General features: G+C 42.5%; 1 protein-coding gene across 2 annotated transcripts in view; it reads right to left on the bottom strand.

Annotated features, from left to right (window-relative positions):
- Positions 1–724: 724 nt before the first annotated feature.
- MIDEAS (mitotic deacetylase associated SANT domain protein) overlaps positions 725–26,618 on the bottom strand; it is a 134,199-nt gene continuing 108,305 nt past the window's right edge. For both annotated transcript variants that reach the window (XM_040333934.1, XM_040333933.1), the window contains exons 4-13: positions 25,407–25,749; positions 24,529–24,592; positions 19,836–19,963; positions 16,607–16,710; positions 15,861–15,936; positions 14,465–14,553; positions 11,962–12,114; positions 7,411–7,608; positions 4,714–4,901; positions 725–1,468 (exon numbers count right to left, since the gene is read on the bottom strand). In XM_040333934.1, the coding sequence (XP_040189868.1) occupies positions 1,225–1,468; positions 4,714–4,901; positions 7,411–7,608; positions 11,962–12,114; positions 14,465–14,553; positions 15,861–15,936; positions 16,607–16,710; positions 19,836–19,963; positions 24,529–24,592; positions 25,407–25,749 (1,587 nt within the window). In that variant the 3' untranslated portion in view covers positions 725–1,224. The remainder of the gene's footprint in view (positions 1,469–4,713; positions 4,902–7,410; positions 7,609–11,961; positions 12,115–14,464; positions 14,554–15,860; positions 15,937–16,606; positions 16,711–19,835; positions 19,964–24,528; positions 24,593–25,406; positions 25,750–26,618) is intronic.

Below are 26,618 nucleotides of genomic sequence, written 5' to 3'. Positions count from 1 at the left end.
ATGTGAGCAGAGCCTGGGCTTCATCACATACAAGCTGGACTTGAGTCTTTTTTCAACCTAACTATGTAACAATAAAGGGATATCAACCCTGTATTGGAGGACAAGGCGGCTGGAGTGCGACCTGGCCAGTGTGCGCTTAAAGAGGCAGCTGTGGAGGACCGCTCGCAGCACCGGAGGGACCTTGCTGGAGTGTGGAATAAGGCAAGAATTTCTCCTTATACCTTTACCCCCAGCGGCGGCCCCACTGCAGAGGTGGATTTTTTTTGATATTACTGAAGTTGGGACTCTTTTTTTTTTTTTTTTTTATTAAAAAAAAAACCAAGGCCAATCTTTACTACGGCAATGGATGCCGACTTCTGGGATGCATAGAAAATATAGGTCAGCAAAAACCGCAGTATGTTGTTTAAAGCAGTGGTCATCAACCCTGTCCTGCAGGGCCCACTAACAGGCCAGGTTTTATGTATTACCTTGGGGGAGATGCAGTCTAGAATACGGCAATCACTGAGGAGCAAATGATATCAGCTGTCATGTATTTCAGTTATCTTGCAAACCTGGCCTGTTAGTGGGCCCTGCAGGACAAGGTTGATGACCACTGTTTTAAAGGACTTTCCTAAAATATGAAACTCCTGGATCAAACTGAACCCCTAATATCACAGTAAAGGGACATCTCAGCTTTGTGCGAGATGAACATACCCGCTAATAATGCACAAAACAGGAGGCCTTGCTTGATCCAGGGAAGGTGTGTATTACATGGATAACCTCCTAGCATCACACTAATGTGCAAAATCCATCATCGAAATACAGTGAATATTACAAGAAAATAATAACTGATGCAATTCACCCAACGAGGCCATAAAAAAAAAACACACTTAAGGTCCACAAAAGAAATGTTTCTTCTCAGCAAAAATCCTCCTTTCAAAGGAAAGGAATTGAAAAAAAAGGGGGGGGGGGTGTAAAAGTTCTATCTTCTTCTTTAAGTAACTTGTCTTTACAGGCACATGTGTAAAATAAAAAATAATTCTTTCATCTCTGAAACACTTGGTAAATTATATACGGATTTCCCAATAAATAGTTAATTTAAGATAAAAAGTTCTGAGTCCACTTTACACGTTCATGAATTTGATCCTTACAGAAACTGTCGACAGTGTGAAAAGAGACATTTTGTGGGGGTGTGTAGGGAATAGAGCGAGGGTCCAGCCTCACTGTTCTGGCTTGGAGCTCTGCTTACATGTCTCCATCGTCTGAACTGTCGCTGCTTTCACTGCTGCTCTCGCAACTACTGTCGCTGCTGCTCCCGCTGTCGCTGCTCTCCATTCTCCGAGATCTGGCATGTAACGCAGCTCGTGCCGCCGCTGCTGCTGCCGCCGCCGCTGCAGCAGCTTCGCTTTGCCTTTGGGCTGCAGCTTTTTTCTCCTGCTCTGCATGGCTCTTCATATGTGCGCTTCGGCTTTTTACTTTGAAGAAGACCCTGCATGAAGAAGAAATCAGGTTTACATTTTTATCTAAATAATTGTTAATGATATAGCAGTTTTTTAAAAAAGGTTTTCTGTCTTTTTTTCTTGGTTTGCGCTCCACAGGTTATGGAATTACTACCAAAAGTATGTCGCATCTTATGACTTTGTGCAGTTTTGTATATGTGATAAATAGTTGATCCTAAAATTAAGATGAGGTTAGATTTATACAGAATTTCATTCATTGAAATGTCTCAAATTGAATGTTAATTTAAGTCCTCAACAAAATGGTGGCTGTCTGCACACAGACACCGACTCCCTGTTCCATAGGTTTAAATGATGGGCAAAAGATAGCTTCACCTCCTGTTCTCCGCCTGTAGAACACCTTAGACGTGTTTTGCCCATTTCAGGGCTTAATCGTAGACGGTCTCATATTTATGCAACAGGGAGTGAGACTCGGTTCACATATGAGCCGCAAGCGCCTCACAGCAGGGGTCCGGTGCGCTCTGGTTCAGGTCCGATTTCAGCTCGAATTTTGGGCTGAATTCGGACCTGAAACAGACTAAAAAGATGCAAAACGCACCGGATCCACTGCGGAAATATGTGAAGCGGCTCCATAGAGCATCCAATTCTCAATGGTGTGAACTCAATCTCGGTGTCTGTGCAGATGGCCACCATTTTGTTGAAGTCTACTAGAGCCTGACAGACAGAATCTGTGTGTCTTGCACCAGTCTTTTCACTTGCTGATCTGACTAATACGAGTTTGGAGGAGTATTCGAGCGGAACAATTTCCATTGTTTTGGGCTACATATGAATTTAGAGCCTATTTTTTTATTTATTTTTAAAGTTCGGATTCCCAAACGGCTTCTGAGAGAAAGGGACCAAAGACTGCTTCTGCGTTAAGTGCTTTTACTGTCTTCTGAGCACACTTTGCTTGACTGCCAATGCCACTAGATTCTACCCTTCTATTTTAGTATCTCGGATAGAATTTTACAGCGTGGCTTATGCTGTTTTTTGGCCACATCATCTACTCGGGCAGTGCTGCCAGGAGTTTCCCAAACCATTCTGAACAATTTTGCAGGGTTTCGTGCGCTGCAACACTCACTTTTTTGCAGCACGTTTTAGATTCCCATTGGCTTCAACAACATTTTCTGTTTGAAAACTCCAAATTTCAAAAGTCCCCAGATTAAAAAAGACTGACTGAACATCAACGGATCAAACTTTTCAGACAGAATGAGAAAATCTCAGAATGGCTTTTGATGTCCTGGATTGACAGGACAGCTTACAGGCTGGAAACCCTAAGCACCTGGTGAGTTCCCACCTGACCACATTGAATCTCACTGACAGAAGTCTGCAACAAACCACATGACCATGTCACATTTCCAATCACTTAGCACTAGAGCCAGTGTCTCGGATTAAATGGAGCTTGCTGTCATCCCACATTCTGGTATCCACAATCAACAAGGAACCCTTTGTGCTCTGTTAAACCCTGATCCTCAATGACATTATTACACTGTGTTCATAGTGACTGAATCAACTGTTGGAAAACTGTTAGAAGCCCCCCAGACACATAAGTATTATGTATCCAGAGTCAACTTGGAGGTCATAATTTATCAGCTCTGAAACCCAGCACTCTGCATATCCTAACATCGCGTCTGCCAGGGCTGCATGCTCAAAGTGGATCATGCAAATATTTTTAAAAGGGATATGGTTAGGTGACTACACAATTTTTATTTATCCGCTATTGAATGTCCGTATAAGAGTTCCTAAAGTAAATAGAAAATCCTGACAGAAACAAAACAGAATTTTTAAGTGGCTTGCCTACACAGTTGGTTGGCATGTGCTCAAATCAAGAAATAAAAACAAATTGAACATGAAATATAGAATCTTAGAGGAGGTCACGTCTCTCTATAGGCTGCAATGTTTTTCTGCTGTATTTTTATTATATTACAAAGCATTAGGTCTAGCGAGAGGCAGAAAGGATGTTGGCGAATGACTGTAAGATGTGTGTGAAGAGCTGTATAAACAATTTAAAAAGCCAGCACCAATGAAGGAAAGATACATCTCTGGTCATAGTAACCTCCTGGGGGTGCGTTTAGATCATCTGCCTACATAGCCATTTTATTAAAAAGCAAAAAAAGAGAGAAAAAAAAGGATGGAGCCTCTCAACTTTCAAAAGTCCAGAGCATGTTTACAACACTGACTAAGCCACTGATGGATTGAAACGTGTTAGAGGACCAGGTGGACTTTCTGAGGTGATATTATTAAATATGTGGACTGTTCTGGAGTCTGCATCCTTTGGTCAGTGGAGCAGTGATCGAAGGCTTGCAATATTTATTTCCCTTTCTTAAAGGGTCAGTCCATTCAGAGTTGGACTCATGGTAGATGCTTGGGAGATACATTACCGCTTTTTTGCATCTAATAAACTATTGGTAGAATTGGATTTCTTTTTTCAGGGCAGTGATAATAGCCAAACAAGTTCAGCTTCAAACCATAGGAGGCGCGATCGGAAGCTATAAATCATGGGTGCCCAACCAGTGGCCCGCGGAGCCCTCTGATACGATATTTATTTCTAAAATCAGTGTATATTTGGGCATATCTGTTCTGCAGTGGTTACTGGGCTGTTTTCAAACAGATTCACAGGTGCACCTGTGGGTTACCTGCACTGAGCCATAGACTTTTATTATCTGCGAGTTTGGTGTGCTGAGAGTAGAGTGCTCTCTATAGAACCGAGTGGGCTGCCATCCTCCCACTCCACTCATTGTGGCCCGCGACCAGTTACCAAGTTGTTTAAGTGGCCCCTGCTGTTCGAAAGGTTGGGCACCCCTGCTATAAATGTTAGGTAAATGTGATAGAGTATTTAGTAAGAACAGCACAGCCTTTAGTTGCTATTTGGACCCACCATAGGTGATTTGAAACAGAACCAAGATCCCTTGTCTCCCAATTGGGCCTGGTCACTGGCTGCTCATCTACTGAACACAATCTTGTAACTATGCTGTCCCATACCCCCAAATACCAAGTAATAGTGAGTTATCTGGCTGATCCTGCCAGAAGAGAACATTATGGTGCCTGCTATGCAGCACTCTGCTGTTTTTCCCTCTTACAGGTTTCCTTTGAAAGTTGAGTCCCAATACCACAACTCTTACAAATGTTTCTCAGACAAACACCTAAACCATGCGATAGTCATATGCAGTGTCTGAATTGGCCTGTAATATTGCATGTATTGTGCTACAAAAAAGTCTATCATTGTTCATTCACCTACCTGCCACACTTTTTACATGGGAAAGAGCCCTCTTGTGCAGGCGGCTGTTTTTGAGTTGTTGGCTTTCTTGTGTTCTCTGGGGAGAACTGTACCCGTGGACTTCGGCTCCTTTGCCTGGGGTTTTTCTCTGTTATAGATGTTATAGATGTCTCATGGTCCTGGCTTCTTAGAATCAAAGTGTCAGTTGTCTGAAAATAAATACAATTACAATTAGCATGTAATGGTCCTTTCACATGGGTGTTCCATCTGTAGTTTTACATTCATCAATTGACAGGGGAGAAAAGGGCAAACCGATGTAATCGGATGATCACCCATTTACAGCCATGTATGTTCAGGAAGAGGACCCAAATGGGCAAACGGTCCATTTTTGCATTGCATGTTGCCTTATGAGCCGGCATCCTAACAACCAGTGACTTATGCTTGCTGTCAGCAGCAGCAGTGAGTCAGTGGTTATGGATCCGGCTCCCGCAGCTTCCCAACATCAATGGTGGGTCCCTGTTGACAGCAGAATATAAAGAAAGTTTTGCCCCCCAATCCAAATCCACACCAGGCCCTTTGGGTCTGCTATAGATTGGACCTCACGTAAAAAAAAAAAAAAAAAAAGTCGTGCTCCCCAAAGTCCATGTCAGACCCTTATCCAAACATGCAGCTCGGCAGGCCTCCACCACTTCTATTTCTCCATTGTTATTGCATAGTGCGGTTTAGTGTCTACACCAGGGGTAGGCGACCTTAAAGAGGTGGAGATCTACCTGAACAACATGGGAGTCGTCAAAGATCACCAGGCACAGTGTCACCTCCTCACACCAGTTTTAAACCTGTAATTCCTGTACTATTGTGTCTCAATCGCATGCATTGCACAGTAATGGTTTGAAGTCAAGTGGCGAGAAGGTAACATATCTCCTCCTCACCACCTGTCAAACACACTCAGATTGCTTTTTAGAGGAGCAGCAGTGCTTTCTGCACTTGTAAATGAGCTCTTGGTTGCATTTGGCAGGGGCACTTAGGGCTCGTTCACATGTAAAACTCTGTGGTTGAGTTGCGGTTTTACTGGCCCCCAATCCCTACCCTCTTTAGCTGCTGAGGCAGCAGCCAAAAGGTGTACACATGCTGCAGCAGGAATTAAGCCCCCTGTTGCTTTTGGTGCATGCTACCACCTGCCAATCAGGACCTATTCAAGTAAATGGGTCCACTCCGCATGGGACAGGCCCCAGCACTACAGAGGATGCATCGGCTAATGCGGCTCTTGCTCCCTACTACAGCTCCAACTTTACAAGTAGTCCTTCTGCAGTGCACTCTGTTTGATGCTCTGGGATGGGGGGTCAGCAAGCCCAGGCCATGATCTACTAGTCACCTGTCTGCAATCTACTGGTAGATCGTGATCTACAGGTTGCTGACCCTCGGTCCTCCTGACCCCCTCGGTCCCGCTATTGCGGTGAGGAGAGGCAGAAAAGGGGAACTGCCTATGTAAACAAGGCATTTCCCTGTTCTGCCTAGTGACATGACAGGGATCTACTGTTCCCGGTGATCGGGAACAGTGATCTCTGTCATGTTTCAGTAAGCCCATCCCCCATACAGTTAGAACACACTGAGGGAACACACTTAACCCCTTGATCGCCCCCTAGTGTTAACCTCTTCCCTGCCAGTGTCCTTTTTACATTGATAAGTGCATTTTTATAGCACTGATTAAATGTCACTGGTCCCCAAAAAGAGTAATCTGGGGTCGCAATCCCGCTAAAAATCACAGATTGCCACCATTACCAGTAAAAACAATAAAAAAATATATAAATTTATAAAAGGTCCCTAAATCTATCCCGTAGTTTGTAGACACAATAACTTTTGCGCAAACCAATCAATATACGCTTATTGCGATTTCTTTTTACCAAAATGATGTAGAAGAATAAATAATTAACCTAAATGGATGAATAAATTATTTTTAATATTTTTTGGGGATATGTATTATAGCAGAAAGTAAAAAAAAAAAATTTTGTTTTTCAAAATTGTCAGTCTTTTTTTTGTTTATAGTGTAAAAAAAAAAAACTGCAGAGGTGATCAAATTCCACAAAAAGAAAGCTCTATTTGTGGGAAAAAAAGGGCGTCAATTTTGTTTGAGTACAACGTCGCACGACTGCGCAATTGTCAGTAAAAGTGACGCAGTGCCGTATCGCAAAAAATGTTCTGATCGTTAAGGGGGCAAATCCTTCCGGGGCTGAAGTGGTTAAGTGTAGCGCTTGCACACTTATAAACTATTTGTCATTATTTAGATGCGAATAAACACACAAGGTGCGAGCTGGCTTCACTTTAGTCACATTCAAAAAGTTTCTTTGTTGCGCAGACACATTTTTCACTATGTATTTGTATGTATTTGTATTTGTGAAAGTCCCAATCTAATGACACAAAAGGGTTACGTAATCATATGTAGCATTTATAACGTTTTACTTTTCCAGTATAACATCACATTAGGAGCTCTTGTATGTGGGCGGGCTGAGCCTGTTTGGCGTAATTGCAGCCGTATTTCCTCCACCCAGACAGCCTAGGTGCAGCGTACAGCCTGTCATTAACATGGATGGCTGTACACTGCTGTACTCATGTATGCAATGGTGGTAATGTAAACACAAGTACAGCATAGAGGCAGAAACAGAAAATTATAACCGGTTTTGGTTTTCCTTTCATGTCAATAAAAGGACTCGGAGCTCTTACTATTTCACTGGCTTGTAGGGTTTGTGTGACTTTTATCAGGGGTGCAGGTTGCCTTCTGTCCACCTCCTCCTCCTCTTCTTCCTGCTTCACCTGCACCGTGTTCTCCTCTACCTCCTTCCCCACATTAGGGTCTTGTGTGCTCTCCTGTTTGGAAGATTCTCTTTGGGAAGGGACAGCTATTGAAAGTCGCTGAGAACTCTGTAATGGAAAACAAAAGCATCATCAATCCCGAGACATAAACTAGTTAATTCCAAGCTCTGGTAAAGCAAATGTTAAGATGAAAAGATGTTGAAAGCGGCAATTTATTAAATGTAGAAGGTGGTGAGACTCCAAATTTGTGGATTAGAATTTCGTGCCGATTCGCTTGCTGTTCAAGCATCTGAAAGCATCTTTCACCAAGTATAAGCAAACCCTATAATGGTCTTGAAAGATTGATCTGCTAATTAGCTGAAACTCACCAACCACAAAAGCTGCAAACCTCGTTAAAACGACCACCAATAAATGAGTATATAGATTGCAGCTGTCAGTAACTACTTATAATGTGACTGCTTTCAAAATACAACTCCCAACATGCACTGCATCAGTGCCATGCAGGGGTGGTAAAGAGGTTGGTTTGGGAAGAGACTGGCCATGCCCCCTTATGGCCCATACACACGATCCGAAAATCAGATGAAAAATACCGCTTTCGATGCGATCGTACTATAATCGGATCGTTAGTAAAGAGCTTTCGAGAGACTATCACAACAGTTCATCTGATATTATTCGATCGGACAAGCACGAAAATTTTCCTTGTACGATACCAGATCATACGTTTTTCGTTTAGTCAGTACAGTTGTTGTCCGAAAATACAATACAAATACATTACAACACATGATATCACTTCAGATTTTTTTTTTCTGTCGTACGAGACTTTTTGTGACTTTAGTAAACTATTCATAGTGGATAGTGGAAAAAGTCTGAGGATCTGTCGGATCGTGCATGGGGCATTAGTCTGTGCTTTCTAGGATATTGCGGGCAAGTTGCTAATGATAAAAGAGCCGATGGCTGGGTGTCCTCATGTCAGTAAAGGTGGCGCGTCAGAGACTAGATTGTCAACACACAAGAGAAATGAACATGAAATATGGTCACCCGCCTGCACAAAAGGCGCCATTATTCTGAACAAAACGACCGAGATATTTCTCCATTTGGGCTGCATATGAAAATAACACTGACCACTCCCTGTATGCTGGGACTCTACTACTGTCAGTCAATATTTATTTTTCCGGAGTCCAGAAATAATCTGAACCTATGATAACATTTTTTTAGTAGGTTGCCCTCAGTAAAAAAAACATATGCCAAGTCTATCAGTATAACCCGACAGTTATTGCTACATGCAGATTGTGACTTTTCCTGCAAAAGCGGAACTTATGCCCACCTGTCCCACCTTGTCAGCCTCTCTGCTTGTCACTTATAATGAGAACCTCAGTGAACGAGTTCAGCTTTAAAAACCATCATAAATTACTCTGTTCTGTCAAGCAACATTCCAAGCACTTCTTGAATTTCACCCAATACACACGCATCGTGATTTTCATATGGGGAACCTCAAGCAATTATCCAATTTCTCCCATAAAAATTTAAAATATAAAAAAATGTAAATATCATCTATTTAAACAGTATACTGGCTCATCGTCAATTAAACAGTTCACCTTAATTTCTGTATACTGCATTTATAATGAAATAAAAATAGTTGTATAAGAAATATAGGAGTGGACAGCGAGGCTGGGATTGCATACTCTGCCGGACAGCTTGGGAGAAATGACCAACCAGAAAGGTATGAAGTAACTCATAGAAATAGATCTTCTTTCAATAGACTCCATGCTGTAAGCTGCTGCATTGCCATGGACTCCTGTAGACTAATCTTCTCTATGATATATGAAAGTAAGAATGCATGTCAGCCAACTTAGTCAAGCTTATGCAACAAGGAATAAACCTGACGAACAAAGTGCATATCATCAAAGCAGGGGATGAGATCTGATGTTACTCTAATCAAGTACCTTATATACTCAAGTATAAGCCGACCTGAATATAGGCCGAGGCACCTAATTTTACCACAAAAAACTGGGAAAACTTATTGGGTGTCCATGTGCATGCCTCACTGTGCCCATGCCTCACTGTGCCCATGCCTAGACTTACGTTTAACGTGGGAGTATATAGAAGGGGTGCCTGGACTTGAAAATTTGGTGCTCCCCGGCCACAGGTCCCTCAGACAGAAAACTTTGCACACTTGTAGAGGAGAACTGGGGATACATGTGTGCCAAAATTCGGGTCCATGGGACCTACGACCGGCCGATACTGGGTCCCCAAAGTTACCAGAGAAATTACCGTTTAACATGGGAGTCTATGGAAGGGGTGCCCGACTTTGAAAAATCTGTGTTTCCCGGCCGTAGGTCCCCTGGACAACAAACTTTGCACACTTGTAGAGGAAGAGTGTGGCTATGGCTGGCCGGTACCGGGCCTCCAAAGTCCGGGAGATCAGGCGCAAAAAGGGGACTCGAGTATAAGCCGAGGGGGGCATTTTCAGCACAAAAAAAATGTGCTGAAAAACTCGGCTTATACTCGAGATTATAAGGTCACTAAAATATTGAGGGCTTCTGTTGATTGGCTTTTGTTTGCATCAATAATTGCATCTCTACCCAATGGGAATGCAAACAACAGACAGAAGTAGGTTGATGCAACAGGTCAGATGGAAGATTTCAGTAGAGTTCCCAACTGATCTAGAATGAAAACTACATAAAAAAGGGTTGACGATTACTGCAACTTGTACTCTACCTTTTAATATATGCCTGAATATTTATATATTTTTTTTTCAGTTCAGTGAAATAATTTAAATAATTAAAAAAAGTAGCTGACGTTTGTATAAATCAGTACAACCCAGATAGACGTTGATACATGCAGTTTGCAGATTAGCAGGTCACACCCTTCCGAAATGGTTGTTGAGGATAGCTGGCTATTGGAATGTCTCAACCAAACACTTGTCAGCCATTAGCCGCTGAGTTTCTACAGAAGATCTAGATATTAACACCAGCTTGGCACAGACGTAAGCAACATGACAGAGGGAGCAGATGTGTAACCAGAGCTCCCCTGCCCTTCACACACAGTCTAAATCGGCAGACTCTCGCTCCTTTTTCCTCTGCGTGAATGCAGCCAACATGTTAGGGCTGGCGCACAAATGCCTGGAACCCGCCCGGCTGGGCAACAGCCAAATCACTTGTTACAGCTGATTCTTTTTGTGGATCGAATGTCTAGGTGGAGGCTCAGTCTTGGAACATCAGGTTCCCTGCATTGGCCAGTCAACGTGGCCTTTTTGGTGACACTTTAATGCAAACATCATTACAGTGAAAAGGAACATTTAAAGCCTGTGTTGGCCACTGCAGACAAACATGCTGCACCTTGCTCTAAACACCCTCACAGGGTTACATGGCTGGCATTGGCATATAAATGAGCAAAAGGAAAAAATGAGTAGCACTGAAAGTGATTCTATCAGAATATATTGTTTGGCTAAGCAGAAAATTGATTCATGCCGATCACGCACAAACAAGCTAGAACTAAAAAATAAATAAAAAGAGTGATAAACCTTAAAAAGGTGCAGAAACTTTGTAACTTTACAAATAAAAAACAAGTAGAAATGGCAAATTTCTTCTTCTCTACAGATAACTAGTACATGTCTGGGATGGAGACTTAATACCTGGATGACTTTGTATTAAAATATTTATGTCAAACTATAACAAAAAGGTTATACAGCTGAACTCTGGAATTCCAAACTACGCTTAAAAAAAAAAAAAAAAGAAAGAAAAAAAAAAAAAAATGTAAACAACCCCCCTCCTCCCAAACCGTCACTCAGGGATGCTGGCTGTAATAACAGGTCCTTAGTGCGGAGCTGGCAGTGTTCTAGGAAGTAGTCAACAATTTTCTCATGCCTATAATGCAGGGTATGTGTACTTCTGACCCCTACGCTCTTCGATTCCTCCTCTGCTGCCCCCCTGAACTCTGCATTACTCCTGACCTTTGCACTCTATTGTGTTACCGATTCCTGACCCCTCCAGTATTTATATTACAAACAGCTGATTGACTCCTGCACTCTACATTACTTACTCCTGACCCCTGCATTTGTAACCACTAACCTCTGCACTTAGCATTACATAATACTGAGCCGGGATAGTGGGTTTCCCAAACATTGCATACTTTTGATCCCTGTGCATAGTCTCACATTTCACGCTCCTCTCAATGTTGGCGCAGGTCTTCCATGGCACACAATGTGCTGCATTATACCTTTCCTCTGGGTGATAAGAGGGGAAAGGGGTCTAGCTAGGTAGGCTGTAGAGGTCCCCATGATTTTTTAAAGAGTCTCTTGGTAAGATGCCCCACTTTATTTTCCTTTGACCCATCCTTCCCAACAAAATGCCTTCAGCTTTGATCAATCAACCTTGTGTTAAAAGTTTCATTTTCATAGCTCTCCATTTGGGTCTGTAGAAATTCAAAGAGATCCTAGTAGCTTGTAAAAATATAAAATACCTTAATATCGATCTCTGAGTCTTCTCTGGGGTTTTTCTCATCTGTGACGGCCTCTACATCTCCGAATATTAACATCCCATTGCGTCCTATTTTCACCTGCTTTTTGTAGGTGTAGTAAAACTCGACACACTGGGACACGGTTTTTGTTTTAATCTGAAACAGCCATAAAAACAATACAATTAGCTCCATGTATACAACACACGCTGCACTCCCACTTTCTGCATACAGTAAAACCTTGGATTGCAAGCATAATTTGTTACAGAAACATGCTTGTAATCCAAAGCACTTGTATATCAAAGCAAATTTCCCCATAAGAAATAATGGAAACCCAAATAATTCTTTCCTTAACCATTTATTGATAGGTCCTTAAGTCCATACAAAAAGATTATAGCAATGTGACCAGGTTCTGTAACCATAAAATGTCCATCCACAAATGGAATTCTCCATAAGATGAATAGAAGCAAAATCCAGCAGGAGCTACAGAATATAAAAGAGAAGAGAGGCGCCTCGAAGTGTAGCAATAAGTTGCTAAATGTTGTACCTTCATTAAATGTAACTATATTGCTACACTTAGAGGCTCCTCTCTTCTATTTTATACTCCATTGTGACATGATGCTACTTGTATATCAAGACATCGCTTGTATATCAAGTCAAAATTTATTAACAACATTTGCTTGTCTTGCAAAACGCTCTCAAACCAAGGTTTCACTGTACTTGTGCACAACAAAATAAGTGGCTACATAGTAAAACTAGACCAAAGAGAATGGCCCCAGAATTGTAATTATACTATCCCAAATGGTCCGGTTTGAAAGTAAAACTCCAAGAACCAAACCGAATATAATTTTTGATCCAAGTACCGGGTTAATTTGGTAGTTTGGCAGCTGCAGTCTGTATGTTAACATTCTTAGACACAGCTCTCTGTGCTGTGAGAACCTTAATCTAGATTTCAGCTATCACCAACAGCCACAGGTAGAAGGAGGGAGTCACCGCTCAAGGCAGAAGCTGTTAATGATGAACCTTTTCACCGACTCAGGAGCCACAGGTGTTGGCGATGCATATAGCAATGAGGATGAATGGAGGCATTTTGGACAGCCGCACTCCAAAAAATGTTGCCTTCAGAGTTGACGTGTTTCGCACTAAAACTTGGTGCTTAATCGTGGCTATGATTAAGCACTAAGTCTTAGTGAAAACCGCATCAGCTGTGATCCTGTCTGCTGTGGCATGTACTTTGTGATCTTGTTTTATCAATAAAGGCAACATTTTTTGGAGTGCGGCTGTCCAAAATTCCTCCATTCATCCTCAACAGCCACAGGTCTCAGAATAACAAACGGGAACCAATTTAGCTTGGTTCTTTATCATGTGATCACCATGACAACTAATCATGGCGATCACTAGACGTTTGCTTGCAAGCCATTTTTTCCAGCCTTAAGATGGCACTTTCCCATCTCTGTGTACACTCACTGTGCACAGAAAAAAAATATGCAGTGTTAGAATTGACCTAGTGTGTAATAAGTTAAAACATATGGTTAAAAGTAATACCGTATTTGCCGGTGTATAAGACAATCTTTTATACTTAATAATTTGTCTCAAAAATCGGGGGTCGTCTTATACGCCAGATGCAGACTGCGGGCGTCCATTTTTTAAAAGCCGCGCCTCCTCCTCGTGCTGTTCCGTGATAGGCTCAGTGATCCGCCTATCTTGTCCTCATCCTCAGACGAGAAGATGTCCGTGATAGGCGGAACACTGAACACAGGCTCTGCTGGGAAACTGAGTGTTCCGCCTATCACGGAACAGCATAAGGAAGAGGCGCGCCTTTTAAAAAACGGACGCCCGCAGTCTGACTCGCTCTGCCAGGCATAAAGTAATGAAGATCGGCGATCTGAACTGAGGCAACGGCACAGCGAGGTGAGGCAACGGCACAGCGAGGTGAGGCAACGGCACAGCGAGGTGAGGCAACGGCACAGCGAGGTGAGGCAACGGCACAGCGAGGTGAGGCAACGGCACAGCGAGGTGAGGTGAGGCGAGGCAACGGCACAGCGAGGTGAGGTGAGGCAACGGCACAGCGAGGTGAGGTGAGGCAACGGCACAGCGAGGTGAGGTGAGGCAACGGCACAGCGAGGTGAGGCAACGGCACAGCGAGGTGAGGTGAGGCAATGGCACAGCGAGGTGAGGTGAGGCAATGGCACGGTGAGGCGAGGCAATGGCACAGTAAGGGGTCGTCTTATACACCGAGTATATCCCAAAACCAAAATTTTAGCTGGAAAATCAGGGGGTCGTCTTATACGCCCAGTCGCCTTATACGCTGGCAAATACGGTATATGTAAAATAACCAAAATGCTTTTTACCTGCTTGTCCAGGTATAGATTCACTTTCACTTACACCTGAAAGTGAAACCACCCCCACCCTGTGAATGGACAGTGAAAGTTGAGGTAATCAGAGGAAAATATTCATAACAGATCCATAGGAATTCAAACTATAATGATATGTCTGCGCTGCTACTTACCAGTTTCTGAACCAGCAGAAAATCTTTTTTATAAATTGCCATTCCCTTGTTGAAAAGTCTTCTCTCATTAGTGGACCACTTGTCAGATCCTAGTGAAAACGGCATTAATGTCACACACTTTATTAATACCTTCAAAAGGCTATATAGATGCCATACTTCAAATTTTTTAGTTTACTTTTTTTTTTTATACACCTATCCATGTATGATACCCCAGGGGCAGATGGCATTCAAAAACACAAAAATTTGTGGTCGTCAGTGCAGGTAGATTTTGATACAAGGGGTGTGCTAAAATTAGTTGTTCTGGCGCTCAATACATTAAATGTGTCTTTTTAGGGGTTGATTTAATGTTGATTTAATGTTAATGTAGGACTTAGGGGCTATAGATAAGGGTAAGTGTTCATTTAAGGCCTCATGCGCACAGGACCGAATAAAAAAGGCAGTAGCATTAGCTGTAGAAAGCTGGAGCTGTAGAATGAGTTTTGCAGCGTTTTTTTTTTTTAGCATTTTTAGCAAATCTATACTCCCACAAGAGCTTATGGCTCAAAAACGCTGATAAACACAGAACAGCCACAATCTTCATCTTTTATCAGAGTCAGAGCGTTTTTACAACTGAAAAACTCCTCTTAAGCCTAGGTTCACATTGGAACGATTTGTCATGTGATTTGAGAGATCAAATCACATGACAAGTAGCAGCCTATTGGAGGCAATGGCGCTGTTTCAATTGGTGCAACACAGATTTGCAAAAGTAGTTCCTGCACTACTTTTGACGATTTCAGCTGCGACTATCTGATGCATGAAGCCACACAAATGTCTATAAAGTGGCACCTGAAATCGCGCTGACCTGGCTACTTTGAAATGGCGCTACTTCGAGTGAAGTAGCGCCATTTTAAAGTAGCAGCAATCTGAGCCAGGGCTTCATCCAAGTAGTTCTGTTTTTGTTTTCCAGCCAGAAAACACCCCAGCCAAAAAATGACGATAACAGCGTATGTGTGCATGGACACAGGATAACATGATGGAGAGTTTATTGGCTGCAGAAAAAAACACCTGCTGTAAAAATGTCCAGTGTGCATGAGGTCTAAAGGACAAGTTAAAGTACTACTAGTAAAAGCTCAAACAGATATTCTACCAACAATTTTCTTTTTATTAGTCCACATTCCAGTTACAACAGCTGTGTGTCTGCTGGACCACACTACCCAGTGCACTGTAATTTAACACAGTGGTTGCCAACCTTTTGGACCCCACAAACCACAAGATCTTTAATCGCATGGACCACTAACATGACTTTTACATGCCTTATACACACGGTGCTCCAGATCTCTGCACCCTGTGATCTTTCCTTAGGACCTCTATGACAGGATGACCTACACAAAACTAAAACCACCTTATTTGTCCTTACCAGAGTAATGATAATTTTCCAAGGGATGACTTTTGTGCCTCCTTGGCCTCTTCAATAGCAACTTCGTGAGAGCTGCCTGTTAACAAAACAAAACATAATGAACTTTTTCAGCATGAGAGAATAAGCTGTAGGCAGTGGACCGATTGCTGCAATAATGAAAACAAAACAAAAATGTATATAAAGCCAAAACTTGTTTTTGATTGCATGGTGAGGGGGTTAGAACCTCTGTCAGCCTTTGTATTGCTGTTTGTGTCCCTTCTGGTGAGACTCACCCCCTCTTGTCCTGATGGCCATTGCCTTCAGTACAGCAAAAGGCAGATCCAACATTTTTTGAACTGCTACAGGAAAAGGAGTTGAGGACAAAACGTCCAATGAGTAAACCTGTTCTGGAGACCAATGAGAGAGGACCTCCGTTATGTTGGTAGAGATCTACATTTAATTCCTGATGTGTGTCTGGGACAGGAAATGGAAGGAAATTTTCCCAATGGGACACGGACCGCAACATAACCATTCCTTTCTTAATTCAACACAAAAAAATGTTTTGGCTTTACATACACTTAGGTCCCTTTCACACCTTTTTAGCAGCGCTTTACCGTCAATTTCATGGTGCCATTTTGCTGCTAGCGGCCGAAAAAAAGGTTAAAGCCACCTGCAAAGCGCCGCTGCTCCTTTGCCGGCGGTATAGCCACGGTGCCCATTAATTTCAATGGGCGGGAGCAGCACACTGAAAAAGTATACACACTCACCAAGATGTCTCCCTTTGACTCATGAAGATAATGAAGTGCTAGCTCCTGATTGGTGCCCCCGCCTGGTAGGATGCTGGAACATGCTGCTGTTAGCAATTCCTCTACTGTCAGTGGAAAGAAAGGAAAGTTAGAAATACTGATCGATAACCACTAAAGAAAGCGACCCTGTCATTATTTTAAAAAGTTCAAAGACAACAGCACTCTGCAAAAAAAAAAAGAATTAATTCCTGTGTGTCCCATGGTATCGATCTCCACTTTAATTCAGTTTAATCCTCAGCACCTGGGCACACCCGGGTGTGTTGGATGTCTGGTCCCCAGTTTCACTCTGTGGTTCCATCTGTCAGCCTCTATCTACTCTGTCACAAGGGCCAACAGAGCAAACCACAGTGAGCATTCAACACTGCCAAATGCTGAGCATTCATCCGCAAAGTTTGAATCTTCAAAAAAAAGCGGGGTTCAGCAGTATGGGACCGGTTAATTACTTTTACTGAATCGAGCCAATTATTATATATATCCTTTTTTTAATAGACACAGAATTGTTTTAAAGTCAGACTCCCAACAGATATAAAAAGTGAAAAATAATTGTATTTTTGTACCATTCAAGAATCATTCAACACATTTTAAAATACTGCTGGTATAATTCTAACTACCCAATTACATATTAATATTAACTCCCCATAACACCCTGGGTGTGAGTACCAGACCTCTGGGTCAATCTGTACTGTTGCATTTCACAAACGTAATTTTAACTGATCTGCCTTTTGGAAACTAACCCACACTTTATGTGTTCCACAATATAAAGACTTCATATTTTTACTGTAATTTTATTTTTAGAAGTCCATGCTTTGTTACAAGTTAAAACTAGCCTCAGGCCAAAACAACAGAATCACTGTTTTCCATCTCAAAGAAGTCAAGGTTGCTTATTTGTAATCCATTTAGGGAGCAGGACGGTCCACTATTTTGGCAATGACTTAACCACTTCCCGTCCGGCCTATAACAAAATGACGGCCGAGCGGTGGTTCAGTTTTCCTCTGACGGAGGCTCTTTACCACCTGATCAGCCGTGTCCAATCACGGCTGATCATGATGTAAACGGGAAGAGCCGTTGATCGGCTTTTCCTCACTCGTGTCTGACAGACACGAGTAGAGGAGAGCCGATCGGCTGCTCTCCTGACAGGGGGGGTCTGTGCGGATTGTTCATCAATGCAGCCCCCCCTCGGATGCCCGCCCGGGACCACCAGGGATGGCCACCACACTGGACCACCAGGTATGCCCCCTTAGACCACCAGGGAAATGCCAATCTGTACCCAGGCAGCTGAAAATCAATGCCCAGGCAGCTGCCAATCAGTGCCCACCCACAATGCCTACCAGTGCCACCAGGGATGCCTATCAGTGTCGCCCAGTGCCACCTATCAATGTGCATCAGTGCTGCATATCAGTACCACCCATCAGTGCCACATATCAGTGCCCTTCAGTGCCACCTCATCGGTGTCCATCAGTGAAGGAGAAAACGTACTTATTTACATTTTTTTTTTGTTTGGCAAAAAATAAAAAATCGCAGAGATGATCAAATACCACCAAAAGAAATCTCTATTTGTGGGAACAAAATGATAAAAATTCTGTTTGTGTACAGTGTAGCATGACCGCACAATGGTTAAACAGCGACAGCGCAGAAAGCTGAAAATTGGCTTGGACAGGAAGGAGGGTAAGTGCCTGGTACTCAAGTGGTTCCGCCAGCCATAGATGGTTCAAATTCGGACCAGTTTAGCAGGGACCCAGCTGAGATTTGAACCATCTATGGGCAGACCGTATGTACCAAAGTCGATCCATCGATGGACTTGGGTACAACCAGCATATTGGATTTTTAACACGAGATTATTGCCAGCGGCTAAAGCCACTAGCAATAATCACTTAGTTCTCCTGGCAGAGATATATTCACAGTTACTTTATTCTAGATCTATTTGGCATTTGCACTTTATGTATTGGCACATTGGATATTAATATTTGCACAAAGATATACACAGCGCGACACAAGTTTATTTTACTGAAAGATTCTGCCCCCGATTCGTCCCTGAAGCGGAGAACAGGGACAGACGCCGATGCTGTGCGATCCGCGGCCGGTTTAGGTGTGAACTGAACCTTCACTCTCCCCACCCACTTTCCTGCATTCCACCCCTGCTCTTTAACAATTGCATGTTTTTCATTTTTTTTTTTAAAAACCTCTGCTTTGGGGCAAAACATTCTTTCCTATGCAATAATGACATACTGGTTATCCACATCCTCTTAGTACCTAAGTCATACATTCCAGGAGGCCATGAAATGCTCTGCTGTGCATGAGCTGTCTGTCTCTTCCTGGTTCTTGCAGGTGGCCTTGTGTTGACACTGCTTATGACCATTTATGTCACAAAAGTAGATGGTAGAGCAAGACTACATGTGCCGCGGACGATCACTATAGCACACTGCTGAATCAATGGGCGTGGAGTATTTTTTTTGTGCATAACCCAGCGAAATAAGAAAGAGGGAGGGGCAATAAAATTTCAGGATCAGGACGGGTTGGATTCCTTATTGGATTTATATTGATGGCTGTCTAACCCCCCCCCCCCCCCCCTCTTTGTACATTCACCCCCTCGATTTGTCTTGATGGGGAAAAAAATCACAATGGCTGTTATTAGAACAATCTTCCATTGGAGACTGACAACTATCTACCTCAACATAAGACATTTTCTCTCACTTCCTAGTGAGTCTTTGGGAAAGGAAGCAAGGGGAAATTTTCCGTAAAAAACAGAGACAGGACAAAAAATAAATAAAAATCCCCATCCAAAAGTATATAAAAATAATAAAAAAAAAACGAATGACAAAAATAATAAAATTACCATTTTGAAGCTCAACATAAAAAATATACAAGTTTGAAAAATGTAATCAGAGTTCCATATTAAATATAATAATCCATTTTTTTTTAACAAAAACTATTAAAATTTGTTTAAACCTCCCCCCCTCCCCCGAGTCTGATGATCGCCCCCCCCCCCCCCCCCCCATTTCAGCCGTGTGGGGAAATCTTCCTGTAAAGGAATTCCATAGAAGATGCTGTAGTCAGCTTCTCCTCAGATTATCTGAGACTGCAATTGTTTAGATGCCAGAAATATTCACAGTAGCGCACACACGGCTCCTTATGTAAGGCAGCTTGCCTTTACACTAATGGAACGTTAGGACACTGATTGCTTCTGGCTTACCCTGGTTGTTCTCCAAATCCTCCCAGGGACACCACACCAAGTCCGCTTTGTACTTATCCACAGACGCCAAACTCCTGTCTCTGCACTCAGGAATCTCTGCCTGGAAGCGTGAACCGACATTAATACGTCTGGATGCAGAAAAAAAACACAAGACGCAGCTTACTCCATCAGTATGCAGTAGAAAACAGAGCAGACAAAAAATACCTCTGAAAGAAATTAGTGCTTGTAAAAGCCTACTAGTACTGCATGCCCTGCCAAAGGCATTATTGTTCTTTTCCATAGAATGTTAAAGTGTTACTAAACCCAGGACCCTGCATTCACTATATCTGGTCTCCCCACAGTACACAGAACAAGGAAACGCAATTAGTTTAGTAAATATAAACTGCTAAATGCCATTTCTTATCAGCAGTATATAGCAGTCTTGTGACTTCTATCAGTTTCTGACCAAGCACTGGTTAAAGCTTGTAGGATGAGTTTTCATTCTCCTCTAATTGTCCTATGAGGCTGCATGACTCCTGACCCTCTGTCTGGACAATGCGGATTGGCCCTGTGCTGATCACATGCACTCTCCCAAAAAAAAAAACACCTTGCTAGCAATACACACCAAACTGAACATGTGCAGAGTACCTCCTAGTATCTGTTCTAGCAGGAGATGATTGGGGACAGTAAAAGATGGGGACGAACAGAGAAGACAAGATCAGCCTTTTTACACAATGCTGAGGATTAACCTCTTAGCTTCCACATTGAGTTTAACAAGCATGCTTTACTGTATATACAGACTGATTTTACTGTTGTGTGTTTAGTAACATTTTGTGGTTGATTTACTAAAGGCAAATAGGCTGTGCACTTTGCAAAGTGCAGTTGCTCCAAAGCTTAGTAAACGAGGTAAAGCTTCACTTTGCAAAGAATACTCAATCGTATGCAAGGAAAAAAAACAACAAAACAGCATTTTTGCTTACACATGATTGGATGATGGAAGTCAGCAGAGCTTCTGCTCATTTACCAATCCACTGTGCACTGCAAGAGCACTTGGAAGTTAAGTCGCTGTAGAGGAGAGGAAGCTCTGCTGATTTATATCATCCAATCATGTGCAGGCAAAAATACTGTTTTTATTGTCCTTGCATGTCCGCCTCAGATATACAGCGACTGCACTTCCAAGTGCACAGTGGGTTTGCCTTTAGTAAATAACCCCCAATGTGCGTAGACAGATGCAGCTGGGAGGAGAGCTATAGACTGAAATGGTACTGAAGAAATGTCTGTGCTCAGATTCAAACAGCTTACATATAATGTATATAACACATATCAGTGTGATTTGTAATCCCCAGTTTTCTGAGAATACTATTAGAAGACCAATTAACATCACCCTCTCCTAGGAAGGCTGTTAGCGCACCTTGTGTTTTAGCGCTGCTTTAATTCCTTAGGATGTCATGATAGATTTATGTAGTGTCACACACCCTAGGCTAGATCTTCATATATCCCTATGGAGAAGCCAGCATGGGACAAGTGACACCATGTCTTGTGTATGTATAGACCCATGCAATGTAAGTATTAGACAAGGCCGAGGCAAAGTGGTAACCACATTGTCTGAAGGAAAGGGTGTAAGGAGGGGGGGGGGGGTCCTTCTTTACTACCCTCTTTACTAAGGATGAGCTCTGGCGTGTTCGCATGCTACACGTGCAGAGCCCGCCAGGAAGTGTGCACGGCGCTGCGCTAATCACAAGCCAGGGAGACATTGTCCCGATGCTCGGCTGCAGAGATCGGGAAATGTCTCCCTGGCCTTGATTAGCGCCGTGCACACTTCCTGGCGGGCTCTGCACGTGTACTATGCGAACACGCCAGAGCTCATCCTTACTCTTTACTAATGTCATGCGCTTTCCTTATATGGGGTACATTTCAGCCGGTTCCCGAGGAATTGGCTTAAATTTGAACTGCGGAAGGCATTGCCATTGTCAGCCTTCTGCCTGGTACCCTGCAATCGAAAAATCGAAGCAGCCAGGGGCAAAACAACGGCTTCATCCAATCCGTCTGGATGTCAGAATACAATAGCCAGTACTCCATCCATGCTATTTAGTGTGGAAAAGGAAAAAAAAAAAAAAATGAATAGATGTCTCTTGTTCAGCCCAAGGGGTGAATGTGAGAAATCTTACAGTGTGTATGGTTGGCTTTAGAGACTTAACAGGCCAGCAGATTTTATAATCTGCCAAACTCCTCTCAAAACTGTATGTTTAGCTTTGAACATGCTTACTTTAGTGTTACTAAACCCACAACAGTAGAATTAATCTGTATATGCAGTAAACCATGCTTGTTATACTCACTGTGGAAGCTAAGGGGTTAATCCTCTGCATTGTGTAAAAAAGGCTGTTTGCTCCTGTCTTCTCTGATCCTCTCCTCCTTCCACTCTCCCCAATCCATCTGCTGATAGGAACAAAAGATGATCAGGACAGACGCACTCCAATCCAATGTAACTTTAATGTAAAAAACTGGAAACAGGCACTACAAATCACAGCAACGGAACCTAGGACAGCTGACATGTTTCACACTAACTTCAGTGTTTACTCATAGCTATGAGTAAACACTGAAGTTAGTGTGAAATGCGTCAGCTGTCCTAGGTTCCGTTGCTGTGATTTCCAGTTTTTTACATTAAAGTTACGTTGGATTGGAGTGCGGCTGTCCTGATCATCTTTTGTTCTTATTTGCCATGTGCACTGCTAAAGGCTTTTACATCTACTAATGGTTTCATAACCTCCACTTATATTTACAAAAATAGTTTAATCATTAAATAAGACTGTAAAAGGAAATGTACTTGGGACAGTGTTTTTGTGATTGCACAGGCTGGACACCTGGAAAAGTTTAAACTGCAGTAAAAGAAGCAGACATGGCCACATAGTTTCCACCTGGTTATTGCAGCATGTAATGTGTCCCAAAGGCTGCAGATATAAATGATGACTATTTCCTAAGAAATGCTTTTAATATGTTGTACAGCCCACTCAGGGCACCCAAACAAAAGGCATCTGTCACTCCGATGCAAGGTGTACATTAATTTGCCACGGCATAGAATTTGTACAGTTCATCACTTTAATAAAAGTCACTGCAGCTGAAAGGGATTCGTTGTGCCTTTAATAATTTAGCATGTGTTTCTCTGTTCATACAACTTATCTTTACAGGCACTTAATTGTGCAATTGCCATCTGACCCAAATTTCCAGGGATGATTCGAGATGCAAAATGTAATTTAACGAAAAATCCAAGTGCGTTTCCTTTCTTTTTCCAAGGAGGAATGTCTCTAAAACCTAGCAAATGCCTACCTATACAGTTTTTCCATTCAGGGAAAACGCATTTTCATGGTAAATAGACTGTACCAATACCGAGCTTATTCGTTTAAAGCGTTTGTTCACCAAAAAACAAACAAAAAACAGATCCTGTTCCCTTAAAGCATGTTATAGAGCAAAGTGCTTGTGCTGTGTCATTTGGCCCCCTGTATCACCTAAAATACCTGGCTGATCCCGCCTGGCTATGCCCTCCCCTCTGCAAACTGACCACAGTTTACCATAGCTGCTGAGCCCTGACACCGTGGTCAGCTTACCTGATTCTGTCACCTTCAGCCTGCTATCTGTCTACTGTGTCTCCCCCCTCCCCACCCTGCCTGTCTGCTCATACCAGTGCCACCCCCCCACACTGCTCTCAAAACTGCAACTAAATCGTCCTATCCCCTCTGGACCATAACAACACATGTCCCTGTACCTGTAAGTACGTAGACAAATCTTCTGATCTGTACCTATATGAGTTCCACTCCCGGTGCTCAGCTGACTGTCGGCTCTCTCTTCTCTCTGCTCTTCACCCCGAGCTGACTTCAGTGGGAGAGCTTGACTCCATCCACTGGAGCCGTGTGCCCGAGAGTGAAGAGAGCCGAGGAATCAGCTGTGCACCGGGTGCAGAGCTCAAGTAGGTACAGAGCAAAAGATTTTTCACATAACACAGGCACACTTATTATGATACAGAGCGGACAAGGCAATTTAGTTGCAGTGGGTTAACAATTACTTTAATGGTTCTGCCCAGCTGGTTCCTGGGGCGGATTGTGGCAACATTTTGAACTTTGTACTTTACCATTATGTGCCTCCTTTGCTAGATTTAAAGTAAAACTAAATTTAGTATTTCCCATTTTGGACAGAGAAAAACAGGTTATAAACCCATCTGGCTTCCGGTAACTTCCAATCTTGTAGACACATAAGGAAATGGGAGAAAATTTCTCCCAACTTGGACAATTGCCACTGGAAGATTTACTCGCTACACCCATTTTGATGGCAATGCAACATTTCGACTCTTCCCTCACTTTCAGGCCTAGAGACAATGATCACCAGGACAAACAGAGTAACACAGGCAACAATGGTACAGCCTCCAAGGCTAGTCTGCTCTGATTTGCCCTTTTGCCTCATAGTTACCAATATCAATACATTCCCTAAATAAAAGTGGAACTTCCACGGCACAGAGATGACTTTCTACAGTGCGCAATGGATGATAGAATGGCAACTGGGCAGGACTTGGCCCAGAACCCAACAGAATGATATTAAATATAAGATTTTAAATTGACACGGAGGAGGAGCAGCAGGTATCTTGGGTATCTGCTCTTATGCAGGATTTATTAAACAGGTTGATAGATTCAGATTCAGTCAAGAGTAAAATTTCCTATAGACTTACGGTTCAAGGCTTACTGGTGTGGCATCTCCCATTGCTGTGAGAATAGGTGGCATGTCTTCACTGGCTGTAAAAAATAAATAAAAAAATACATTAGGCAACCATATCAAGAGATTGTCATCAAAGCGCTACCACACACGTTTATGGTTATATTCCCCTTTCACACCTCCTACCCAACTTTAGAATTACCATATCCTTGGGATCCGTCTGCCAGAGTGTATATATATGTCTATAGTTTGTTCTGTTCAATGTACACAATTGTTCATCTTACTGGTTTGTTTCTACGTAGTTCACCTTATATGTTATACACTTGCTTTGCAAAAACAATAAATTATTTGTAAAAGAAAATTACAGTATTTAGAACTCAGATCCGGGTTATCAATATGCACATTTTGCTCTAACAAAACTATCAAAGAGGCGGACATCATAAATTAGTGAAAATATATTCTGAAAGGTTAGAAGTAGCGGGATTTGCTTCCCCTACTTTAATAAGCCTCATGTGGCTTGACTGCCCAAGTTAAATCTGTATAGGGGTGTTTTTTTTTTTAAGATCAGAATTTCTTAATACAAATCTATAGGAATGCCCAAGAAGCATGAAGCAGAATAGAAAGCGCTCAACCTGTAGGTCAAAATGCACCTGCAATGAATTATGAGGAATAGATGACCAATTTATAAAACTGTTTAAAATACAATTAGGAATTTTAGTTTGTGGAAAACTTGGTTAAACAGGGATATTTTATAACTCCTTTCACTTCTATATTGCCATTTTTTTTATGGGAAAAATGACTAGCATCCTGTACTTTTACTTTTAAAGAGAAAATGCAGTTATTGTATACAGTATACACAACAATAACAAGACAAATACAAAAGAGAACACTTACTGGATCTTAGCAAAGTTCTTGTACTACTCTTTGGCGTGATTGGCGGGGGCATTGAATGCGAGCTGGCAGACATGATGGCATTGAAATAAAGTCCAGACCCTTCCCGTACTGGGCTGAGGATAGGAGGTGGTGTGTAAGGGGGCAGCTCAAAGTTTTTGTCACTTAAGTGCTCTGGCATCCGTACGGGAGAACGCAGGTGACTTTGATAGGAGGTTATGTTGGTATATACAGGGACAACAAAGGTTCCGGGCTTGGGAGGGATGAAGAGGGGTTCGGGCCTTGGACGCTGTTTGGGCTTCCGAGACACAGTCTCCCCATCCAAAGGCAAGGAGGTTTCATTGGGCTGCAGAGAAAGAACAGAAAAAAACATTCATATATAATAACCAAATAAGATCAATTCTAGCTAGATCCAGCAAATAAACATATTTGCACATATCTAAATCGTCTGTAAAAGGGTTGATTGTACTACACGTGTATTCTCTGTTTAAAGAAGCAAGACTTACATCAACTACAGCTGAAGCCCAGATCTGCAATATGGCTCTCATATATGCATAAAAAGGCTAGTCCTAATAAAGTGTTAATTCCCTAGTGTTTTTTTTTTTTTTTTTTTTCATGGTGTGTCAACCAAGCAATTTATAGATAAAAAATTAACTGGAGGGCTTTGATGTCAGGTTTAGGTTGACCCAACGGATGGCATTTTCCACGTGTTGTCAGAGGTAAAGCTGGGGCTGTAGCTTCCTATTACAACACTGAGACTGACTAGGTGGCTGTGGCGAAGGCAGACCCTTCCTCCCAGTCTTAAAAGATAACTTCACCTTTTGGAACATGTTACACCCATTTTTAGGGAGAAATATGCAACATATTCCCATTTCTGCAACGTTTCCCCAATTCACTGCATCAAGTGACAGCAAGCAGGGGATCTTCTCCCTGTGCTCGCTGTCACTATTTAAAAAAAAAATGCAACTGTGCAGGGCTCCGCCCACCAGTTTGCGTGATTTATTCACAGAGTTCTGTGAATGGGAAACTACAAGTACGGACACAACCTTTGCAGCTGTCAGCTTGTAGATCTCAATGAACTACCATGACACTGTTGAGTGCTCTGGAAGTTCATTGAGTCTTCCTGACCGTCTCTACAAGCAGACAGATACACTGACAAGTCTGCAGGAGTCCTGCATAGCACCCACAAATTTTTGTCCAGTCTCCTAGTAAAAA

The sequence above is a fragment of the Rana temporaria genome, chromosome 13, assembly GCF_905171775.1.
Source record: "Rana temporaria chromosome 13, aRanTem1.1, whole genome shotgun sequence".
NCBI lineage: Eukaryota > Metazoa > Chordata > Amphibia > Anura > Ranidae > Rana > Rana temporaria.
The sequence above is the reverse complement of the archived record's forward strand: the minus strand, read 5'-3'. Positions and strand labels throughout refer to the sequence as shown.